This window comes from Hippocampus bargibanti, linkage group LG06, assembly GCF_051943395.1.
Source record: "Hippocampus bargibanti isolate YZ-2025 linkage group LG06, ASM5194339v1, whole genome shotgun sequence".
In the NCBI taxonomy this organism is placed as follows: Eukaryota; Metazoa; Chordata; class Actinopteri; order Syngnathiformes; family Syngnathidae; genus Hippocampus; species Hippocampus bargibanti.
In genome coordinates this window covers 2,936,621-2,959,332 of record NC_142739.1, presented here as the reverse complement: position 1 = coordinate 2,959,332, position 22,712 = coordinate 2,936,621, and the positions used below count along the sequence as shown (strand labels likewise).

At 43.8% G+C, this 22,712-nt stretch overlaps 1 protein-coding gene across 13 annotated transcripts in view; it reads left to right on the top strand.

The window, feature by feature from the left end:
• The window catches only part of snap91a (synaptosome associated protein 91a), a 66,101-nt gene that overhangs the window by 27,990 nt on the left and 15,399 nt on the right, over positions 1-22,712 (top strand). For 2 of the 13 annotated variants that reach the window (XM_088997897.1, XM_088997907.1), the window contains 14 exons: positions 55-132; positions 3,667-3,903; positions 4,991-5,074; positions 5,342-5,410; positions 5,669-5,827; positions 7,056-7,127; positions 7,417-7,611; positions 9,157-9,354; positions 9,436-9,454; positions 11,925-12,015; positions 12,104-12,175; positions 16,884-17,024; positions 17,634-17,730; positions 19,829-21,008. In XM_088997897.1, coding sequence (XP_088854023.1) covers positions 55-132; positions 3,667-3,903; positions 4,991-5,074; positions 5,342-5,410; positions 5,669-5,827; positions 7,056-7,127; positions 7,417-7,611; positions 9,157-9,354; positions 9,436-9,454; positions 11,925-12,015; positions 12,104-12,175; positions 16,884-17,024; positions 17,634-17,714 — 1,496 coding nt within the window. In that variant the 3' untranslated portion in view covers positions 17,715-17,730; positions 19,829-21,008. Of the gene's footprint in view, positions 1-54; positions 133-3,666; positions 3,904-4,990; positions 5,075-5,341; positions 5,411-5,668; positions 5,828-7,055; positions 7,128-7,416; positions 7,612-9,156; positions 9,355-9,435; positions 9,455-11,924; positions 12,016-12,103; positions 12,176-16,883; positions 17,025-17,633; positions 17,731-18,438; positions 18,573-19,400; positions 21,009-22,712 lie in introns of those variants that run through there. The other 11 variants (XR_016115194.1, XR_016115193.1, XR_016115195.1 and 8 more) reach the window with 11 other exon arrangements.

The following is a 22,712-nucleotide window of genomic DNA, read 5'->3' as shown; positions in this document are numbered from 1 at the left end:
ATTCCATCTGTTTCCCGATGTGTTGTTTGGTCTTGTGTTGGTGTGATATTCTAGATGCGTTTGCACCTTCCCCAGGAGATGGTCCTGCTGCCGTGGCTGCAGGTCCGGCTACTGATGCATTTGGGGAATCTGGTAGGTGGAAAAAAATTGTGCAACTACATTAATACATGTATTCAGTGTACGCAGTCTTCTTCTTTTCCTTTCGGCTTTTCCCGTCAGGGGTCGCCACAGCGAATCAATGTCCTCCATCTATCCCAGTTTTGTGCATCCTCTTCTCTCACACCAGCTACCTTCATGTCCTCTTTGACCACATCCATAAACCTCCTCTTCGGTCTTCCTCTCGATCTGCTGCCTGGCAGTTCAAGATTTGGCATCCTTCTCCCGATATACTCTCTCCTCTGGGCATGTCCAAACCATCTCAGTCTGGCCTCTCTGACTTTCTCTCCAAAGCCTCTAATGTGAGTTGTCCCTCTAATGTACTCATTCCTGTTCCTATCCAACCTGGTCACTCCCAAAGAAAACCTCAACATCTTCAGCTCTGCTTCCTCCAGCTCTGCTTCCTGTCTTTTCTTCAGTGGCACTGTCTCCAGTCCAAACATCATGGCTGGTCTCACCACTGTTTTATACACTTTTCCTTCCATCCTAGCTGAAACCCTTCTATCGCACATCACACCTGACATTTTTCTCCAGCCGCTCCAGCCTGCCTGGACACACTTCTTCACCTCTTTTCCACACTCTCATTCACACACACATATTCCGTCTTGCTGCGACTGATCTTCATTCCTCTCCTTTCCAGGGCATATCTCCACACCTCGAGTTTCTCCGCCACCTGTTCCCTGTTCTCACGACAGATCACAATGTCATCTGCAAACATCATGGTCCAAGGAGATTCTTCTGTAACATCGTCTGTCAGCCTGTCCATCACCATAGCAAATAAGAAGGGGCTCAGAGCTGACCCCTGGTGGAGTCCCACCTCCACCTTGAATTCCTCAGTCACACCGACAGCACACCTCACAACTGTCTTACATGTCATGATACATGTCTTCCACCGCTCTGACATACTTTTCCGTCACTCCAGACTTCCTCATGCAATACCACAGCTCTTCTCTGGGCACCCTGTCGTACGCTTTCTCCAGATCTACAAAGACACAATGCAATTCCTTCTGACCTTCTCTGTACTTCTCTATCAGCATTCTTAAAGCAAACACTGCATCTGTCGTGCTGTTTTTTGGCATGAAGTTATACTGCTGCTCACAAATGTTCCCTTCTGCTCTTAGTCTCGCTTTGACTACTCTTTCCCAGAGTTTCATTGGATGGCTCATCAACTTTATGCCTCTGTAGTTAGTACAACTCTGCACATCTCCTTTGTTCTTAAAAATGGGCACGAGTACACTTCGTCTCCATTCTTCAGGCGTCTGTTCACCATCTAAGATCTTGTTGATTAACCCAGTCAAGAACACCACCCACCGCCACCTCTCCAAGACACTTCCATACCGCGATTGGTAAATCATCAGGCCCGAGTGCCTTTCCCCCCTTCATCCTCTTCAGCGCCCTCCTCACTTCATCCTTGCTAATGTTTGCTACGTCTTGGTCCACAACAGTCACATCTTCTACACTTTGTTCCTTTTCATTTTCCTCATTCATCAATTCTTCAAAGTACTCTTTCCATCTTGCCATCACACTACTGGCACCTGTTAATACATTGCCATCTCTATCCTTAATCACCCGAATCTGCTGCAGGTCCTTACCATCTTTGTCTCTCAGTCTCGCCAGCCTGTATAGATCAGTCTCGCCTTCCTTACTGTCCAGCCGAGCATACAAGTCATCATAGGCCTCTTGTTTGGCCTTTGCCACCTTTACTTTAACCGTGCGCTGCATCTCCTTGTACTGCTGTCTACTCTCGTCCGTCCTCTCGGTGTCCCACTTCTTCTTTGCTAGCCTCTTTCTCTGTATACACTCCTGCACCTCCCCATTCCACCACCAAGTCTCCTTATCTCCCTTTCTTCCACTCAATACACCAAGTACTTTCCGACCTGTGTCTCTGATTATGTTCGCTGTAGTTTGTCATCTGGAAGGGCCTCTTGCCCACCCAGTGCTTGTCTTACCTCCTGCCAACCTATGCTGTCTGTCTACCAACCACTACTTTGCAGTCACTGATTTCCTTTAGATGGCGCCGTTGACACATAATGTAGTCTTCCTGTGTACTTCTGCCTCCACTCTTGCAGGTCACCCTATGTTCCTGTCTCCTCTGAAAGAAAGTATTCACAATAGCCATTTCCATTTCCATTCTCTTAGCAAAGTCAACCACCATCTGTCCTTCAGCGTTCCTCATCTGGAGTCCAAACCTGCCCATCACCTCCTCATCATCTTTGTTTCCTGCCCCAACATGTCCATTGAAGTCTCCACCAATTACAACCCTCTCACTTCTCGGGATGTTCTGTATGACTTCATCAAATTCCAACCTAAATTTCTCCTTCTCCACCAGCTCACATCCTACTTGTGGGGCATACCCACAAACAACATTGAACATCATGCCTTTAATTTCTAGCTTCAGACTCATCATTCTATCGGATACTCTTTTTACTTCTAATACATTCCGAACAAACTCCTCTTTTAAGATAACCCCAACTCCATTTCCCTTTTTGTCTTCACCATGATAGAACAACTTAAACCCTGACCCCAAGCTTCTAGCCTTGCTCCCTTTCCACCTGGTCTCCTGGACACACAGTATGTCTACCTTCCTTCTCTGCATCATGTCAACCAGCTCTCTACCTTTACCTGTCATTGTTCCTCCCTCCCTGTGGCCCCACTGATTGTTCCTACATTCAATGTAGGAACAATCAGTGGGGCCACAGGGAGGGGTCCCCTGCCCCCCCAACCTGAGAGTAGGGACCTATCATAGCTGTGTCCGGCGCCACCATGTCTGGACATTAGGGATATATAAATGGGGCCGATACGACCAGTCAGACTTTAGTTCGCTGACGAAGCCTCTTGGATAGGAGGCGAAACGTCCGAAACCTTCACTTTTGTACAGATGACGGCTGAAGAAACCTTCTCATCGATGTATGTGTGCTAGTATAAGTGGGTTATTCTGTAATGTACCTGTACGACAAAAACTACCTTCAATTGGAAATTGTTATAAAAAGTGTTATACTTGTAGGTCGCAAGCAAAATTTGAATGGAGCTTCAGTTCACTTCACAAATTTCCTCCCATTACCCCCAGTCTCTGACCAAAACCACACAACTCACTAACAAGCACTATTTTCAAACAAGACTATTGATTATGGCACGTGATTATGACAATAAAGCGTATATATATATATATATCTCAAAATGTACCGTGCACTACTTCTACATGGGGAAATGGAGTCGGTGGCTGCTGACAGTTAGGTTGCGAGACCTGCTGTGGCTCACTATTACTTCACATTTAAGGCACACCTGCATATAAGGTGCAGGGTCATCTTTTCAAGAAAATGAAGCCTTTTGGGTGCACCGGAAAATACAGTATATAGATATTGATATAGTATTCTTCCAGCCGTGTGTTTGTGTGGTTGTGCTTCATGAGACACTGCACGTCTCATGAAGAGCATTTTTCTTCACAAATTTACTATTCTGCCTATACTATATACTGCCTAGACTATACTGCCTTCTTTCTTCCCTCTGAAGACCCTTTTGCTACGACTGAAGGGAGTGCAGAAATGATTCCAGGGCTGGATCTGTTCGCTATGAGACCCACCGATACGGCCGCCACAGCCATCACCCCTCCCACCTCTCATGAGGCGTCGGCCATCGCTGCCACCGTCCCCGCCACCGCCCCCATCCCTTCTATCACCACCTCCACAAGCATCACAGACACCACCACCACAGAATCTGCTGCCGCTCCGACTCTAGATTTCTTTGGTGGTAATGTCCTTTTGTTCCCATTATGCTCTCCGTATACCTCTGCTTTATGACGAACTAGATCAGTGGTTCAGTGGAACCCCACCCATTTCATATGCTCATTCACCGAACCCTTCTTTCAATGATGTGCCCACTAACTGCAAACTAGACTGAGGGGTGGACCTCTAAGGCTGAGGATCCATCAAACCCCTGAGACGACTCACCGAACCCCTCGGGTTCGATCAAACCCAGTTTAAGAGCCACTGATCTAGATGTTTTGATCTCGTTTGTTCTTACTGTAGACATCATAAACAGTGACATTGGTGATAATAGAACATAGTTTCTTGTTTCAAAAAAATACAGTGTCCCCTTGCATATTCGTGGGTCAATGTTTGTCAATGTTTTTTCACAACCCTACCAATACTGAAGTCATTCACTGCCAGACGTGCAAAAATCTGTCCACTCCGGTGCCAGGGTTTTTGTCATTGTCACTCAAATTCCACGACCACTGAGACCTGAATTTTAGGACTATATAAACATTCAATGTATTGTAAGAAGCATTAGAATATCTTCTTTTATCAGCAAAAATAGTTAATTCCTAAATTATATGGGTCTGAAGGTATAATCGCTTGAAATGAGGGAGGCTGACCAACATACAATGCTCTCTGCCAGCGCTTTATCGGCACCCCAGCAAGAAAAACCAAAACCGAGCAAATTTGGTTTCGGCTAAAATGTGATTTTTTTTTTCTGTTTTTGTGCTTAGGCCACTACAAGAAAGCATTGCTGTGTCACCATTTTATGACATATTGGTGCCAATGAAATATCTTTAGGAGAGAATTTTGGGACCTTGGATCTATGCACAAAAACAAGAAAAAAGTAGAGTACTTCATTCCATGTCAATATTGACTTTCACATGTTAAATTACACCTGCCAATTACGATGGATTCACAAGTACAGTCAAAATCTTTTCAAACAAATAGGAAGCGTGCAATATTTCTCTTGATTTTTAAGCTTTTTTTTCCTCTGACTACTGGATGCATTCCTACATTTCTCTTGTTCATTGTATTTGCCCTGGACTAAAATCTGAATATACATAAATGGTCTGTCCTAGATATGCTTGAATCCATGCCTGAGCAAAGTCCCACCACATATTCTAAAGCTGCCACCACTCCTTCTGGAGACCTTTTTGGAGCAGGTACAGGAGCTGATACTTATGTGTCTGTGTGTGAAACTTGTTTCCATCCCTTCCAGTTCACACCTGTCAAATATATAGTCCTTTCCTACGACCCCCCCCTTCCCCAGAGTGATTTGATAGCGCTGCATGAAACTCACAAGCATGGTGTTTTCCCTTTGGCTGCTATTTTTTCCGGAGCTAATTCTACCTGCTATGCTAATACTTTTCTTTGCTCCACAACCTCCGCCATTTTCTTCTTTCTCGCACTTGCTTGCGTTGGTCACTTAGACCTCCCTGCTGTCTCACGCGGGCCTTCCCCTCTACCTGAGCCGGCTCCGTCTGGAGGCATTGTCACTGGTGAGTTCAGGTGCTTTACTTGAATGGCATCCCTTCTGTTTTCTTTCTGATCACGAAGGATGTAGCAAGCCTCCACTCCAGGCCAGTCCTATTTGTGGTTGAGATGCATGAAGGTCTGCTTTCTTGCTCTGCTTCCTTTGCGATTGGATTTTAGACCTGACGTGATAATAATGTAGCAGGAACAGAAAAATAAATGATAAAGATGAATCAACCTTAATTTGTTTGCCTGTCTGTTTTATTGTTTCAACTCCTCTTCAGATCCTGTTCTTGAAACTGCCAGCCTTGCTCCTGCGCCTGCTTCAGTTCAAGCTCCAGCTCCTGTTGTTGTTGCTTCGACAGCAGCTCCTGTTGCTGCTCCTGCTACTGAGGCCTCTTCTCCACCCAAACTTGAGCTGACCCCAGTTATTGACCTGCTTGGTGTGTTACACACTGCGTTCATACACTCATATAGCACGTCCAGTTTGAAATAACACCTAATGGCCAAACACGTCGTCCACTCTTCTAAAGCAGGGTTCACATGGCACAAATTTGCATGAATTCTGCACCAATGTATTTTGTCGCAATATATTTTACACAGGTGTAATTTTTGGGGAGTGTTCACATGTAAAAAGCTGCTTCTTAAAGAGAAGCATGTTAACCCCGGTGCAGCCCCGCTTGCGTTCACACGGCAGTTTTTGCGGCCGTGCAATACGATAGGAATAATATAGAAATAAAACATGCACATGCGTGAAGGATACTTCATTTTTCCCACCTTGTTTGTGATGTATCGAAAAACCATGGTTTATACTTTTCCAGACAAATCAATGCTCAGTCACCATCAAATGAGCAACATGTGGAAGTACAATGTAGGACAGAGGTCAAGTCAAGGCCAAATCTATCCCACCGCATTATTTTATTCGGCCCACGAAAGCAAATCAAGCATGTCAGTGACACGATGCTTGCTGAAGTCAGAACCAAAATTTTGAATTGTCAGATATAAACCACAATAACAGTCATTATTCTTGACTTGAGATTTGGAAACTAGTTATTCATTAATTTTTTGTGCGTTCTGTATTTAATATGTGGAGGATATGATAAATTCTAATGGTTTCCCCAAATTCATAACGGCTCTCGAGAGGCAACTGTAATTACAATGTGGCCCATGGCAAAAAAAAATAGTTTGACACCACTGATGACTGGACTGTCTCGAAAAAGTGTTGCATACTGATTTAAAAACATAGTCTTTATTAATATCTAATTTAAAGCAGATTCTTTACTTACAGACAGTGTATTATAGGTATTCAAATACCTGACATGTTTCGGTGTATACTTCCGCCTTCGTCAGAGTGTCTATTTGAACACCTATAATACACTGTCTGTAAGTAAAGAATCTGCTTTAAATTAGATATTAAGTAGACAGGATGAACTTAGTACAACGGTCTTTATTAATATGTTTAGCTCAAGCAACTACAGGCATATCCCTAAAATTAGATAGCGATCAACTTGTTTCCTCATTATTTAGCAGATTCATAAAAAGTGAAAATAATATCTGGAGATTTCTGGTTGAACAATATGTTTCTTTCTGCCAATGGGTACGTATTTCCATAGACCACTCACTCCTATGTATTTATTTTTTTGCACTGTGGAAAATTGGATGTTCCTCCAGACTCCTTCAGTGGCTCTGTGAAGGAGATACAAAGCTCTGCTCCTGGGGCACCTGGAGGCGACCTGCTGGGAGGTACAACTGTTTTCAGTGACAAAATATTAATATGGACAGGAAGGACTAGTGGGCGAATCGTGAAAATCTGTGAATAATTGAGAAAAAAATAGGAGGAAGGAGGGGTTGCCAAAAATATTGAATCAGCATAAAGCTAGCAGGGTGATTGGCTTGCAACTCCTCCAATGTGTACACCACCTATATTTCACTATCTGACTCAAGTATCAGTCTAATGGGCAGCATCGAAAATGGATGGATGGATTGATGTTATCGCAAATAGTGATCACAGCCATGACTGTCTGTTCATTAGACCTCATGTCCCCAACCCTGGCACCAACCGTGGCCCCGGCCTTTGCTCCAGCTCCACTGCAGAATGATCTTCTTGAGTCGGGATTTGAGGCTCTGGGTTCACTTCCGTCTCTGACGCCACCTGTGCCAGCTGTACCAATGATACCTGCCAATACGGAACCTGCAAAAGCCACACCGGCACACTTTGATGCTTCAAGTAAGTATCATTAAACTCATTCACTGCCTTAGACTCTCTTCTTTCATGAGAGAAAAAATAGTTAATTCCTAAATTATATGGGTCTGCAGTTAGATGAGCTTGAAATGGGGGCGGCTGTACAAAATACAATACAATACATACATATAGATGTATATAGTGCTTTAACAAAAGCTCAAGCTGTAACAAAGCGCTAACATGGACAAAAGGCAAATGCTGGCCACTCATGGACGGGAAAACATTGCCAGGGGTCTGACAAGCGCTTTATCGGCACCCCCGCAAGATAAAACAAAACCCGAACAAATTCAATTCTTCAATAAATTTGGGAATGGCAGTGAATGAGTTAAAGGTTTTAATTTATATCGTGAATGGTAGTTCCTTAAAACATTCTCACAATAAAAATGGCGGTGTAAATCTTTCAAAGATATTGCCTCGACAATCTTGCATGATTACTAGTTGATGTAAAAGTGTGTCGTACAGTAAACGAAACAGTTTGGGCATCAGGTTACTGCACTGATTGCTGAGAGCTTGTCTGGTGCATGGATGACACAGTGTGACATGTTGCCATGACTGTTGCTGACCGCTTAAGTTGTCACCATGGCTCTGTCTCTATGATGGATCTGGTTTTTCTCCTATCTTGTTTTAATGTCACATGTGCTCTGCTATCTCCTGCTTTACACATGCTGTCTTCTGCTTCACCAACGCTCCCCCACATGCTTTTTCTTCACCTCTTTCTCTCTGCTGGCTTCCTCTTGCTTGCTTCTTCTAATGTGTAATTGGTGAGTTGAACTCCACAGTGCATTGCAACATCTTCACTTTTTGACGTCTGCCTCTTCTTTTAGGATAATAGGCATGTTTAAAACGTACATGTATAATCATAATACCTGAGTGTCTCCCGCATGAGACAAAATAGGAATTATTATCCCCCAGATATCTCTAGTATTGGTTTGTGTCCAAATGCCATTTAAGATACAGACAAGAGTGAGGTTGCATGATAACATTGCAACGAATTGGGCAACATATTGCAATGATGAGAATGAGTAATTCCAAATACTGTATTTCATCTTGCAGATAATATTGCCTGTTATAGAAATCATAAGAACTATATCCTGCAATATTTGCATAACGTTTGTTTGCTCTTTATTTTCAAATAGTTTCATTTTTACTGACGGTGACAGGCAAAGGCAAACCATACTCACATACAACAACCACATTCTTCATAAAAGGAACATATGGGGACACCTCATTGTAAATCAGTGCTTGATTAAAAAAACATAAAAAAATATGTACATACTGTAAATCTTAAACTACACATGTTGCCAATGTGTTGCTATTGCTCCCCCTTTGAATCTCCAAATGTGGTCCCACTGTGTGTACCTGTACATTGCTGATGAAGCTGGATTGTTTCCCTCATTTTATACTGTCGGGGTTGACATCTGTCTATTGCCTGCATTCTAGATTGGATTGGATTTGCCTTTAACACGCATGTAATCTGGAGTGTTTATTATTACTTATTTTATGTTGTGCCTTTTCCAACCTCTTTTCAAGTGTTTGATGGATTAGGCGACTTGCTGATGCCCGCCGTTACGCCGCAAAGCACCGGGGGAAGCACAACAGGAAGTACAGCAGGGAGCATGGGAACTCCCGTCACAGTTGAAAACATTGCAGCTGCTCCACCTGCAACCCCGCCCCCAAACAAAACCATTGCAGGGGATCTTGACTCTTCGTTGGCCAACCTGGTCGGAGGTAAATTATTTGGATGGTGCTACCCATCGCTGATTTCCATGAGCATTGACGTTCAATGTTTTCTTTTCTTTTCACCTTTAGACCTAGGAGTGAAGAAAAAGTAAGTATGCTCATTGCGTCCATGGTGGAATCAGTGTATTATTTATTCGTTTGTGACTAAAAATGAAATCATCTCTGATTTTCTCAATCGTGGTTGAGGAGAAAAAGGGGGAAAAGTTGTACCAAAATTTATCATGGCTGATTTGGAAATTTCTTTCAATTCTGATGTTGTCATATGACACATATGAGCTACCAATTTATATACAGTGTATACTGTTTACACATACTGGACATAAAACATGAAACACTTATTAAGCACAATATTTGTATACAGTACTGCACACCAAAAATAAAATAAAATAAAAGCAAATAACTGATGTGGCAGGTATTGAAAATTAACCAGTTGCACTCTTAGCATGTGCAACATGAATCAACTTTGGATTGGATTTGCCTTTATTAGTCTCGCAGTGGAGAAATTCACATTTCACAGCAGCAAAGTGATGAAAGGAATGAAACTAGAAAAACAAAACACATGAGCTGCTGGAAAGGCAGCCAGTCGCTCGGCACCGTCTTGAAGTCAAAAGAACAAAAAAAAAAAAAACGAAATAAATAATATGACAGCACAAAGACAATATGACATTATAAAGACACAGAGAGTCATTCATTCTTAGGCACTTTCTGTACCCTCTTTCTTACATGAAGCAGTTCTAGATGAAAGAGGAGAGGATCAAAGCGTCTTTCCACCAGTGGATCAGGGACATCATGGTGGAATGTGCACATCAACGACAAGCTAAATGTTGAAAGCAAACATGCAGCTCTATCATCCATCCTTTTCACCACTGACCAACTTTTTCACAACAGCAACATTTGCTCTGATGCAAATTGCCTGTCTTTTCCTACCATCCATCCGCATAATAATAATAATAATAATAATAATAATACAGTAAAGTCTCGTTATATCGATATCGGTTATATCGATAGTGCCGTTTATTACGATACTATTTCTATGAACGCAAGGAGAAAATTACATGCGCGCAGGGTCGGATATATCGATAGTCCCGGTTATATCGATATTTTTTCGGACTACCGAGAATATCGATATAACGAGACTTTACTGTAATAATAATAATAATAATATCGATGAAAAGGGTTCTTCAGCGTCATCTGTACTTCTTTGAAGGTGTCGGACGTTTCGCTTCTTATCCAAGAAACTTCGTCAACAAACTAAAGTCTTACTGGTAGTTTAGGCCCTACACATATATCTCTACTGTCCAGACATGGCGGCGCCGGACTTTGCTATGATAGGTCCCTGTTCTCAGGTTGGGGGGAGCAGAGGACTACTCCCTGCAGCTCCACTGATTGTTCCTATTGTTCTGACTAACGACTGGCGTGATTGCCCCACTTCCACCGGTATCACCTCATCAGTATTACTAATCCTATGTTGCCTAAGCAGGCTATTGTATGAATGATCCAAATTGAACCTCACCCCACCATATCGGTTTAATGAAGGATTTAGCTGTTTTGTGAAAATCGCTTCTTTTACTCCCCTTTCGAACCATTTATGTTCTTTCGCTAAGATTTTAACCTCATTGTCGTCAAATGAGTGGTTGCTAGCTTTTAGGTGCATATTTACTGCCGATTGAGGCCCACTAGTATTATCCCTACGATGTTGATAACGTCTTTTTTGGAGAATACAGTGAAGTCTCGTTATATCGATATCGATTATATTGATAGTACTGCTTATTACGATACTCTTTCTATGAACGCAAGGAGAAAATTTACATACCGCAGGATCGGATATATCGATAGTCCGGTTATATCAATATTTTTTCTGACTCCCGAGAATATCGATATAACGAGACTTTACTGTAGTTAGTTTGCTGACGAAGTTTCTTGGATAAGAAGCGAAACGTCAGACACCTTCAAAGAAGTACAGATGACGGCTGAAGAAACATTTTCATCGATGGACCACTCCTGTACGACTGAGAGCTTACACAGACGAAATAAGAATAATAATAATAATAATTATAATAATCTCATCTCATTTTCCGTACAGTTTATTCCTCATTAGGGTCGCGGGGGTGCTGGGGTCTATCTCAGCTGTCTTCGGGCACGAGGCGGGGGACACCCTGAATTGGTTGCCAGCCAATCACAGGGATCACAAAGACATACAACAGTCACTCTCACACTCACACCTAGAGACAATTTGGAGTGGTCAATCTGCCTGCCATGCATGTTTTTGGAGTGTGGGAGGAACCGGAGGACCCGGAGAAAACCCACGCGGGTCCGGGGAGAACATGCAAACTCCACAAAGGGAGGCCGGACCGGGATGCGAACAGCAACCCCTGCGACCCTAATGAGGAATAAGCGGTACGGAAAATGAGATAATAATAATAATAATAATAATAATAATAATAATAATAATAATAATAATTGTTCTGTAGGGACACTAATGAGGAATAAGCGGTACGGAAAATGAGATAATAATAATAATAATAATAATAATAATAATAATAATAATCGTTCTGTAGGGACACACAGAGTGAGAAGAAGTTGACTGGAGGAGCCAACTGGACCCCTCATGTGGCCCCCACAAGCTGGACCACACCAGGTGTCCCCATGGTGAGAATAGTTTTGGAATGCTACAAAGCTTATACCCCGTCCATACATGTAGGGGGCGACCTAACTGCGTATGTGAATTTCCAAACAGGCTGGTGTGGGTCCTGGTGGACCTGGAGTACCGCCTCCTAGTGCAGCTATGGCGCCACCTGGTTTTGGCATGGTGAGTGAAGTTACTTACACACAGTACATAAATAGAAATACGGATAGAATAGTGTGTGAAAACTGGAAAATGTACTGATTCATGTGCACTTAAATAAAAGTAAGATGGTTTTTTTTTTCTTTTTAACTCTGATGATTGTACTAAATGTAACCTTGTAGCAGTTGAGGAAGGAAAACACATGATCGACTGGAGTACGTCTTTATTCCAACTTCTAACAAGTGGATCTAACTCAAACAGCAAATGCAATGAAATATATGTAACATGCACCCGCCCCCTCCCATGTATCAGCTGGGTGAGATGCCTGGTCCTCGTGCCCGCCACACTGTGCCCCCCCACCCACCCAGAACACCCAGAAGAAAGGTCAAGGCGAATATTTTGCTTGACCAGCCTGCCACAACGACTACGCACTCCATCGTTCGGTGGTGAAGGTGAAATTATTCGGGCAGGTGACCCGGGTGAGACCTGATTGGGGGAACGACACTCAACCCTGGCATGCCGCGGTAAGGCTGGAGGTTTCGGAGGGCGTCCACGCCATGGGACCTACGGCGTCGAAACGTCCTCGCCTGCAATTATGTGAGCCGGTTTAAGTCTGTCTATTGAAATGCCCTCCCTTGTCCCACCCGTATCGAGCACAAAACTCTTTTCCCCGTGTTTGAGCACTCTAAACGGACCTTCGTACGGCAGCCGGAGGGGAGAGCAGTGGGCATTGTGACGCACGAAGACAAAACGGGCTGACCTAAGAGCATACGGAACGAATATTTTGGGGACGCAGTGTTGAAATGGTGCGGGAGTCAGGGGCTCCCCTGGCAAAAGGGGGAAAGAAGGTGCACCCGAAGCTTCAGGCAGAAATTCACCAGGGACGCGGAGTGGCTGACCGAGTACTAACTCTGCCGGAGCGGCGTTAAGGTCTTCTTTTGGGGCAGAGCATAACCCGAGCAGGACCCACGGAAGCCGGTCGACCCAGTTACCGTCGGATAGTGCGGCCCGTAGCGCGGGTTTAAGTGACCGGTATAAACGTTCACACATTCCGTTAGCCTGCGGGTGGTAGGCCATAGTGCGGTGTACCTGCACACCCAAGGACTGCGCCATGGCTGACCAGGTCTCGGACACAAACTGGGAGCCTCTGTCTGAAGTGATATCGGATGGCGTGCCGAAACGTGTGACCCAGGACGACAGAAATGCGCGGGCAATATCTGCCAAGGTCGTGGAGGACTGCTTCCGGCCACCTAGTGGTCCGATCGACCATAGTGAGGAGATGTGTGCAACCCTGCGAAGGAGGGAGGGGCCCGACCAGGTGGACATGGACGTGGTCAAATCTCCTGGCCGGAATCGGAAAAGTTTCCAGGTTTGCCCGGGTGTGCCTGTGGACTTTGGCGCGCTGACATGCCACACATGCAGCTGCCCACTTCCTGACGTCCTTTCATAACCCGGGCAAACTTGGCCCCAAGTAGTTTGACTGACGCCCGGACGCGAGAGGAAATGAATTGAAGCAAAAATTCGCTGACGCCACTCCTGCGGAACCACGGGACGAGTGCGAGCCATAGACACATCGCAGAGGCGAGCGGGACCCCCTTCACACCTCCTCAAGTTTCAGTGCTGTGCCTGCTGCCTTGAGTTCGTGGATGTCCGCATCTTCAGATTGGGCGGTGGTCATCTCTGAAAAATCCACCCCGAGCTGGACTGGACACACGATCGCGCGTGACGAGCAATCGGCCACAAGGTTACATTTGCCGGCCACGTGCTGAATGTCTGTCATGAATTCCGAAATGGCCGCTAAATGCAGTTGCTTTCGGGCCGACCACGGTTCAGTCACCTTCGACATGCCGAATGTGAGTGGTTTGTGATCCACATATGCGGTGAACCGGCGACCCTTGAGGAGGAAACGAAAATGGCGCGTTGCAAGATAGAAGAGATCTGTTGAAAACACTATACTTGCGTTCGTTATTTTGCAGCTTCCGACTGAAAAATGCAAGGGGCTGCCATTCATTGTCCACAAGCTGCTCAACCACTGCCCCTACGGCAACCTCAAAGGCATCGATAGTCAAGGCCACCTGTACGGTTGAGGTCGGGTGGACCAGAAGAGTTGCACCCGCGGGAGCTTCCTTGGCTCGTTGAAAGGACTGTGCTCGTTGTGGGGCCCACCGACGGGGTCGTTAGCCTTCTTTCTTCTCAAGGCGCCATAGAGGGGTTGTAGGAGATCGGCTGCGTGAGGAAGAAACGGGTTGTAAAAATTGATCATGCCCAAAAACTCCTGCAGATCCTTAACTGTGGCCGGGCGGGGGGAATCCACCACTGCCTGCACTTTGGCGGGTAAGGGGATGGCGCCCTGTGGAGAAATGCAGTGCCCCAAGAAATCGATCTTGGACAGACCAAATTGGCACTTCACAGGGTTAACGATAAGGCCGTGTGAATCAAGACGCATGAAAACCTCAGTTAAGTGCGACAGGTGATCCGCCGGTGAAGGGATGGCCACAAGGATGTCGTCTAGATAGACAAATACAAAATCAAGGCCTCGCAAAACTGAGTCCATCAGTCTTTGGAAGGTCTGTGCCGCCCCCTTCCGGCCAAAAGGCATGCGGCAAAATTCAAAGAGGCCAAAGGGGGTAATCACCACAGTTTTTGGAACATCCTCTGCCCGTACCGGCACCTGGTGATAACCGCGAACTAGATCTACTACTATCTAGAAAAGATCACGCCGCCGGCCAAAAGTGCGGAAAAATCTTGAATGTGCGGGATGGGGTGACGGTCGTGTGTGGTTATGTTACTAAGCCGACGAAAATCACCGCACGGCCGCCAAGAACCGTCACTTTTGGGCTCCATGTGTAATGGTGAGGCCCACGGGCTGTTGAAACGCCTCACGATGCCCAAGCGCTCCATCGTCGCCAACTCCCCTTTCGCCATTGCCAATTTTGCCGCGTCGAGGCAACGAGCGCGGGCAAAAACTGGCGGGCCGACCGTGGGGATGAAATGCTCTACCCCGTGTTTCATATCGGAATTGGAAAAGGCGGGGGTAGTTAACGACGGGAAATCGGTCAGCAGACGTTTGTAAACGTTACCTGACGTTAAATTATTTGCGTGTGTTAACGCTCCGAGCCCTCCAGCCTCACACGGGAAAGTCGCGAAAGAGATGGCGTCAATCAAACGACGGTTAGCATTGTCCACAAGTAGTCCGTGAGCACATAAAAAATCTGCGCCGATTATCGGAACTGATCGAGGCAACAATAAAGTTCCACTTGAATTCCCATCCATGAAAGCGCAGTCACCGACCTGAAGCCAAAGTTGGCGATGGGCGAGCCGTTAGCTGCACGCAGGAGAGGCCCGCATCCACCTGCCGTCTTGTCCGCGGCGGTGGGTGTCAGCAGGCTGACTTGTTCCTTGCTGTCCACAAGAAAACGTCTACATGACGAGGAGTCCATGGTGAAAGGCACCTCACTTTCGTTGCCGGCGCCCACGGCTGCTACTGGGTGCCGGGCGTTGGAGATTCCCGGAGCCTCGTAGGAGCAGGGGGGTGCACTGCGTCGAGCCTTGGCGCCAAACCGCTGATGTAAAAAGCAGATGGCTTTTCCGCGCCGCTTCTGCGATCCCACTCCGGCCACGACGGTCGGATCGATGGTCGTTCACTGAGGGGATCGGCCGTCACGCTTTGCACGATGAACCGTCGTGTCGCCAGAAGCACTCGATCCGCTTCTTCAGCCAAACCTTGATACTCACCGGTGGCTAAGCACGTTGAATTAGCTAGCGCGGCGCGCGCTGAGGCTGGTAGCTGACGGAGGAATAGATGGGGGAAAAGGAATTCGGCCTTATCCGAACTTAAGAGCGACTGCATATTGTCTATGAGATCCACTGCTGTTCCGTCGCTGAGTCCGGGAAGGGAAAGAAGTCTGTCAGCTCTCTCAGAGGCCGATAGCGTGAACCGCTTGAGCAGCAGTTTTTTTGAGCGCGTCGTACTTCCCGCATCGTGGAGGTGCACGCAAGAGAGGCAGCACACGACAAGTAGTCTGTTCGTTGAGAGACGCCACGACCAGGTAATATTTCGGCTCATCTGTCGTGATGCCTCGTTGGTGGAAAAGCGCTTCCACATATTGGAACCACGAAGCAGGGTCATTATTCCAGAACTTCCAGAACAGCTTCGCGGCATAGGCGGCAGCTACGAGCTGAGGCGCCGGTCGTGGTCGTAGCAGTTGAGGAAGGAGAACACACGATCGACTGGAGTACGTCTTTATTCCAACTGCTAACAAGTGGATCTAACTCAAACAGCAAATGCAGTGAAATATATGTAACATGCACCCGCCCCCTCCCATGCACCTGGTGGGTGAGATGCCTGGTCCTAGTGCCCGCCACAACCTTTTGAAATATAGTACTCCCCAGTTAACTGAAAACCTCACCCCTGCCACTTCCATTCCAAGTGGCGAGAATCAGTTGCATGTTGTGCTTTGATTTCTTCACTTTTACTCAATACCAACACATGTTTATTATTTGGGCAGTTCTTTTAGTGCTCCAGTATGCACCAGTATGGAGCACAGGGCTTCTTCAATTTTAGTGCATTGCGTGCCAGGACATCCAAATCCAGAGTAACCTCTCTAATACTGTGTTTCTCTTGCACTTTGTGAAACGTATACCCTTTTGCCTATGCTGTACTGCATTATCCAGTATAACACACCCCTGTCCTTCAAGGACCACACGTGTAAGTGCATGAATTTGTGTTCAGCCTGCTGCAGGAGGGCCAACAGGAGCTCCTGTGATGCAGCCCATGATTGGTCAGCCTATAATGGGTCAGGCAATGATGAGACCTCCCTTCTCTGGCGTGGTTGGAGCTGCACCGGGAGGAGCTGGGCCACCAGTAGCAGCTGTAAGAGCATACACACTGTGGGAACTTCTTTTGTCTTCTGTTTGGATTTCAAAACAACAGGATAAGTAACGGCGATAAAGGACTGATGAATATTCCCAACGGAATTCTAAAAAACTATCTGACAAACATACATTTGCGCTCGCAATCACCCCTTCAGTCAATTTAGAGAGTTGCATTAAGCTGCCATGCGTGGATTTGGAATGGGGGTGGGGTGACAGAAAAATTGGAGAAACCCCACATGGATTTCTTTATTACAATATTTTATATTCCATTCGATTCTATGAGGCACACCTATCAGCATTAGATAGCCTAAAAAGCTGAACGTGCGCCTTATATCCTATGCACCTAATTTGTGATGTCCAGTCACTTTATAGTCACCATTACTTGTTTCCGTGTTCATGTCCGGATGCCATCGTCATTACAGTAGTGGTTCAAGAGGTTTCACTGTTCAGTACAGTATTCAACCACGAGGTTTCATCATGTCTTTGCATGCATATGGAGTACACAGACTAATATCTACATGGTTGTGCATTTTTGTCCATATTTCATGATAGGTCATTTTATGCCTAAGGTACATGTCTATTTTTTTTATTTTGTATGTTTTTACAGCTCTCTGCTGGACCTGCAAGCCAGAGTCCCAAAAAGCCCAAGGATCCACTGGCAGAGCTTGACCTTAAGGACTTCTTATAACAAATATGAAAGGAGGGTATGTTGCAGTCTGTAGTTTGAAAGCATTAAGAAAGTGACATTTTCAAGTGGACAGAAATAGCCATGAAAATATTTATCTCTCTAACGTACCCAGTAACGTGCAGTCAGGGGAGGCAGGTGAGGCACGTCACCTGTCATCATGGAAATATCAAATGAAAAACAAAATTAAACAGTTATATTTATTTAGTGATTTGTACTTTAAAGTTATTTTCCATTTAACTTCACCGTTTTTGGATTTTTTTTCAAAATCACTGAATTTTCACATTTACCGTTCAAATACTAAGTAGAGACAAGCGGTGAGGCAGCAGCTGGCTGAGCCTCACCATGTATTGCGCAATGACTATGCTAACTGTGCTGGCTTGCTCTCCCTCTGCATATCGCTATTAAAGTGTTCAAACACTTTTAGTATATGAACTAAATGTCTATGTAGAGCTTAGGTGGTGTATATAATGGACAGTCACTGTACATTATAAACACTGTACTACAGTGTTTATTTTATTTTATTTTGTTTTGTTCAAAACTGTGTGCATAGGTTTGGCACACAGTTCTCCTGCCTCTTGACAGGGTGCGCTGGTGATTACAGATTCTTCTTGCGCCTCCTTGGCTGCAGAATAATAGAATTACTGACAGCAAGCTACAGTAAACAGTTAGCAAGTTAAGTGCAGCCATCCAGTCATTTTTTCATGTTGCTTGGCCTTATTTTCAGAATGGAGGATTACATATCTAAATTGAAAGAAATAGAGAGACTTTTAAAACTGAAGATAAGAAAGGCTTCTACAAAGAAGTTATTGATGCCTTTCTTCAGAAGGAGCGGCGCATGGACTTCATTTATAAGTAAAGGTAACACAATAATCACATTTTTAATTCTTTTTTTCTATGCTACAGTTTATATAAAGAATGCTGACATGACATTTTAAACAAAACACGTTGCCAATCAAATGGTGAATAAGCTACTCTGAAGAGTTCATGTTTGTAAATCTGACTGTGATGACGTCAGTGCCTCACCAGCCATGAACCTCACCACACATCACTGGACGTACCGCAGTCATAATAAGAATTGGCAGCAATTACAACATCAAATCACGTCAGTAAAAGTCCGTAAAAGATTTTTGATATCGTTGGCCATGTCACATAATTGTCTTCGTCATCTTTTTATGTTTTCGGAACACAAGAAAAAATAGTTTTGGAAATGCAAAACACCACTAAAAATGACTTAAAGTATCTAAAAAGTACTTCAATTTGAAACCGGAAGTGGCCAGTTTCAGAAGGTCCCGCCCCCATGGTCGTGGTGTCACGGCAAGACGTCTTGCCTTGCTGGAGAATCAAAACAATGGCTTCAGATTCGGAAAAGATGCTTTGTTGTTACTCATCCAGTTATGAATATGATTCATAACATACATGTTTGCAATCGATTAAATAATTTATTCCGTGTCATTTTGAGGCATCAGGGGTGGGAAACGTCGCACCCCAAACAGGCAGAACATGGCGACAAAGCCGTGTAAGGAATTAATCAGCCCGTTTCCACAGGCTGATTAATTCCTTACATGGAGCTTTGTCGCCCTCTTCTGGTACTTTTTGGTCCTACACGACGTTTTCAGACCAAAGTACAGCAAAATGCGTTGACGTGATGGAAGGAATGCTACAATGTGTCCTTTTTTTTTCGGTCAGGGGCGTTCCTTCAGTGACGTAAAGTACGGACTCGCCACCAACTCAAAAACAAGACTTCCGGAATATCCAGCGCGAGTCTTAAAATGTAAATTATAGCTATATGTGGTGGAATCTTTGTAAAATACATTTGAAGACATTTTACAAATTATGGACACAACTTGTCCGGAGACGTCGGTTGTCCTTTAAGTGTAACTAAAATCTATAATTTGCCAACGTTAGCCATGTTGTGTCTTCATGTTCAATTGACAATTGAGAGTGTTCGATCAGCCTGCCGTACATGTTTTTGGAATGTGGGAGGAAACCAGAGTACCCGGAGAAATATTTCTTTAAATGCAGTATTTACAGTAGTAAGATCTCCCTGGTAAATATAGTATCCTATAATGATTTATTTAATTAAAATAATGAGGACAGACTATTCTGTCTTGCAGACAAAGATATTTTTCTCACCAGTCGGAATGCGCCCTTCGTTTACCCGCCATCTGTCAAGAATCCAGGATGCCAATGGCCATGCCAATCTCTCTCTGTTGTCTCCTTCTCAACATTGAGAATAGCCTCATCCCCCAAGATCTCATCCTTCTACGTTCTGTTTCCTTCTCCTGTGTGATGTTGTAGCACAAACTGTGAAAGTGAACCATAGATCATTATAAACAGTGTACAAATATGTATGAGAAAAACAAGTCCATGTGCGTGCTTGTGTGAGTGTTCTCAACTTTTTGTGTCAAGCAAAATCTCATTAAAAAAATCTGAAAATGTTTTTGAGTGAAAGTGAGGATGTATGTTGTTAGATTTATTTTATGGTTGTATTTTGGTGTCTTAAGGTCCATTGCTCCTTTGTGAAGAGGGAGGAGCCCTTCTCATTGGGGAAACGAGCTTAACTCAGTCCCCATAGTTTTTTCAGAACTATATTGTGTCCTGTTTACAAAATGGTCCTAATGGATGTACATAGAAACCATTGGTGTGTTTGACGATGACGTACCTATTCTATACTGTATGTCTGTTGAAGAGAAATATCAATGTGAATCTGAAATGAAATTGTGAGGAGTAATGTGAGTGTTGTTCCATCATCATTATCATCTGCAAAAAATAAATATATGTATAGAAACAACGATAATTAAATGGTATGAAATTAATTGTGCGGGCTTTGTAGGCATTGGATTGGATTGGATTGGATTTGCCTTTATTAGACTCACAGTGGAGAAATTTACATTTCACAGCAGCATAGTGATGAAAGGAATAAAAAGTAGAAAAACAAAATACATGAGCTGCTGGGAAGGCAGCCACTCTCGCGGCGCCGTGTTTGAAGTCAAAAGAACAAAAAAAAACTAAATAACAAATAATATGACAGCACAAAGACAATATGACAAAACAAAGACACAGAGAGTCATTCATTCTTCAGGACTTAACATAACATTGTTAAGGATTGTAACGTCATACTGAGGCTCTGTGTTTCTTTTTATTTGTTTATTATTTTTCCATGTTACTTATTTGTGTGGGTTTTCTCATCTTAAATGATGTCTGGCCCAAGTGAAGATAGGGTACTGTTAATGATCTGTTTTACCAGTGGAGGACAAATCATACATCCAAAAGCTTTTTTTTATTTCTCATGGAGACCCATTTAAACTTCTGCCCCTCAATGAAACAAATTCACCTTTTATTGCGTGCGGTGTATTATTTTCTTTAATCCTGTTTGTGCAGATCAATCAATTCAATAGAAGCCAAGCAAAGCCTTTCAAAATTGTTGTAGAACAGATGTCATCAATCCAAACTCTGCACAGTCTCGTATGATGGAACGGTTGTTTTTTAAACAAGTGATCTGATTTTGTGTTTCACAGCCCAATTTCAATTTCAGCATATAAACAAGTATTTTTTTAATGGTTACTGCAATTTGCTGAATTCTCTTATTTGGCATCAACGATTTGTTGTGTCCCAGTCTGTTTTGATCATTTTTATCAGCATTGTCTCTTGTTAGAGTGTTTGTTTTGTGCATTCACCTGATTTTGGACTACATGTTATTTGCATTAAATATACCGTCAAATATTCCCTCTGGCATTCAAACGGGCTGTTTAAAATACCAGATTGTACAGAGAGATAACAATTCAACATTTTCATGGATAAGTTACAATAATTGTATTTTTGTTTAATTTATTTTGTGGATGATGTCGCTTCCCAGTGCATGTAAGCCCTCTGAGATGCAATAAACAACGGATTGAACTGAATATTCTCTCCCCCGTCATTTCTGTCTTTTTAACATACAGTATCTGCTGAGATTTTTTTCATTTTATTTATTTATTTTTTTGAAGACAGGTTTTCAGGAAATTGATTTCATGGAGTATAGTGTTTGAATGAACAATGTGTTTTTCAGTCGATCTTAATATAATGATTAAGCACAATTCAAGCTGAACCTGTGCCCTGGCAACCAAGCCAGAGTATACCCAACATTTTGCCCATAGACAGATTCAATAAAATTATTGACATATTTTTAATTGCAAATGAAATAATGGATTTATGGCTACAAACAAATATGCTTGAATTATAAATATTATAGTATGTATGTAATAAACGTGACTAGTCATAAAAATAACCTGCCTTGTCTGCCACATGCACTCGGGGAGGATTCTTCCGGAATACTGTGCAATATCGGCCGTCTTGATGTTGCTGACATCTTCAAAACACAACAATTTGATGGCCCTCCTCGGCCTTGGGAAAGAGGAAATAAATCACAGAGCCGGGTGGAGTGTGTCGGTAGCTTGTATCAGCACAACCTTGTTCTGCTGAGGCAGGAAGTGTAAGATGCTCAGGCCATTGTGGGGAGGCGTCTTGTCATGTCACATGACAACGAACTGGTTGATCGTCTGGCACACGGTGAAGGGGAAAACTCATAATTTATGTTTTAAATATCAAATGGCTCATTTGTTCCCATGAAGTGTGTGGCCTAACCACAAACCAAACAAGCATGTTAGTTTTACCATGCAGACTGATGACTGATGGAATTGCCAATGTCTCGTACCCATTTACATGCACTCGAATATATCACAGAGAATATTTTGTTGTAGTCGTGAACACTGATTAAATCATTGCTACATAAATCTGCATCATTGGTAACAGAAAGTTGGTGTTTATTAGTTTTTGCAGAAAAAATGGGAACATCAGCAACATTTAAAAAATATTTCATATTACAATGTGCTGTTCCAGTATAAAACAATATTCTAATGTCTGTGGTCAAATTAAATCCTTTGCATAAGAAATGAATTAAATTATCGAGTAAATTATTGAAAAGTTCAGTCCAATCTGAGCACAACAGCCTCAAAATCA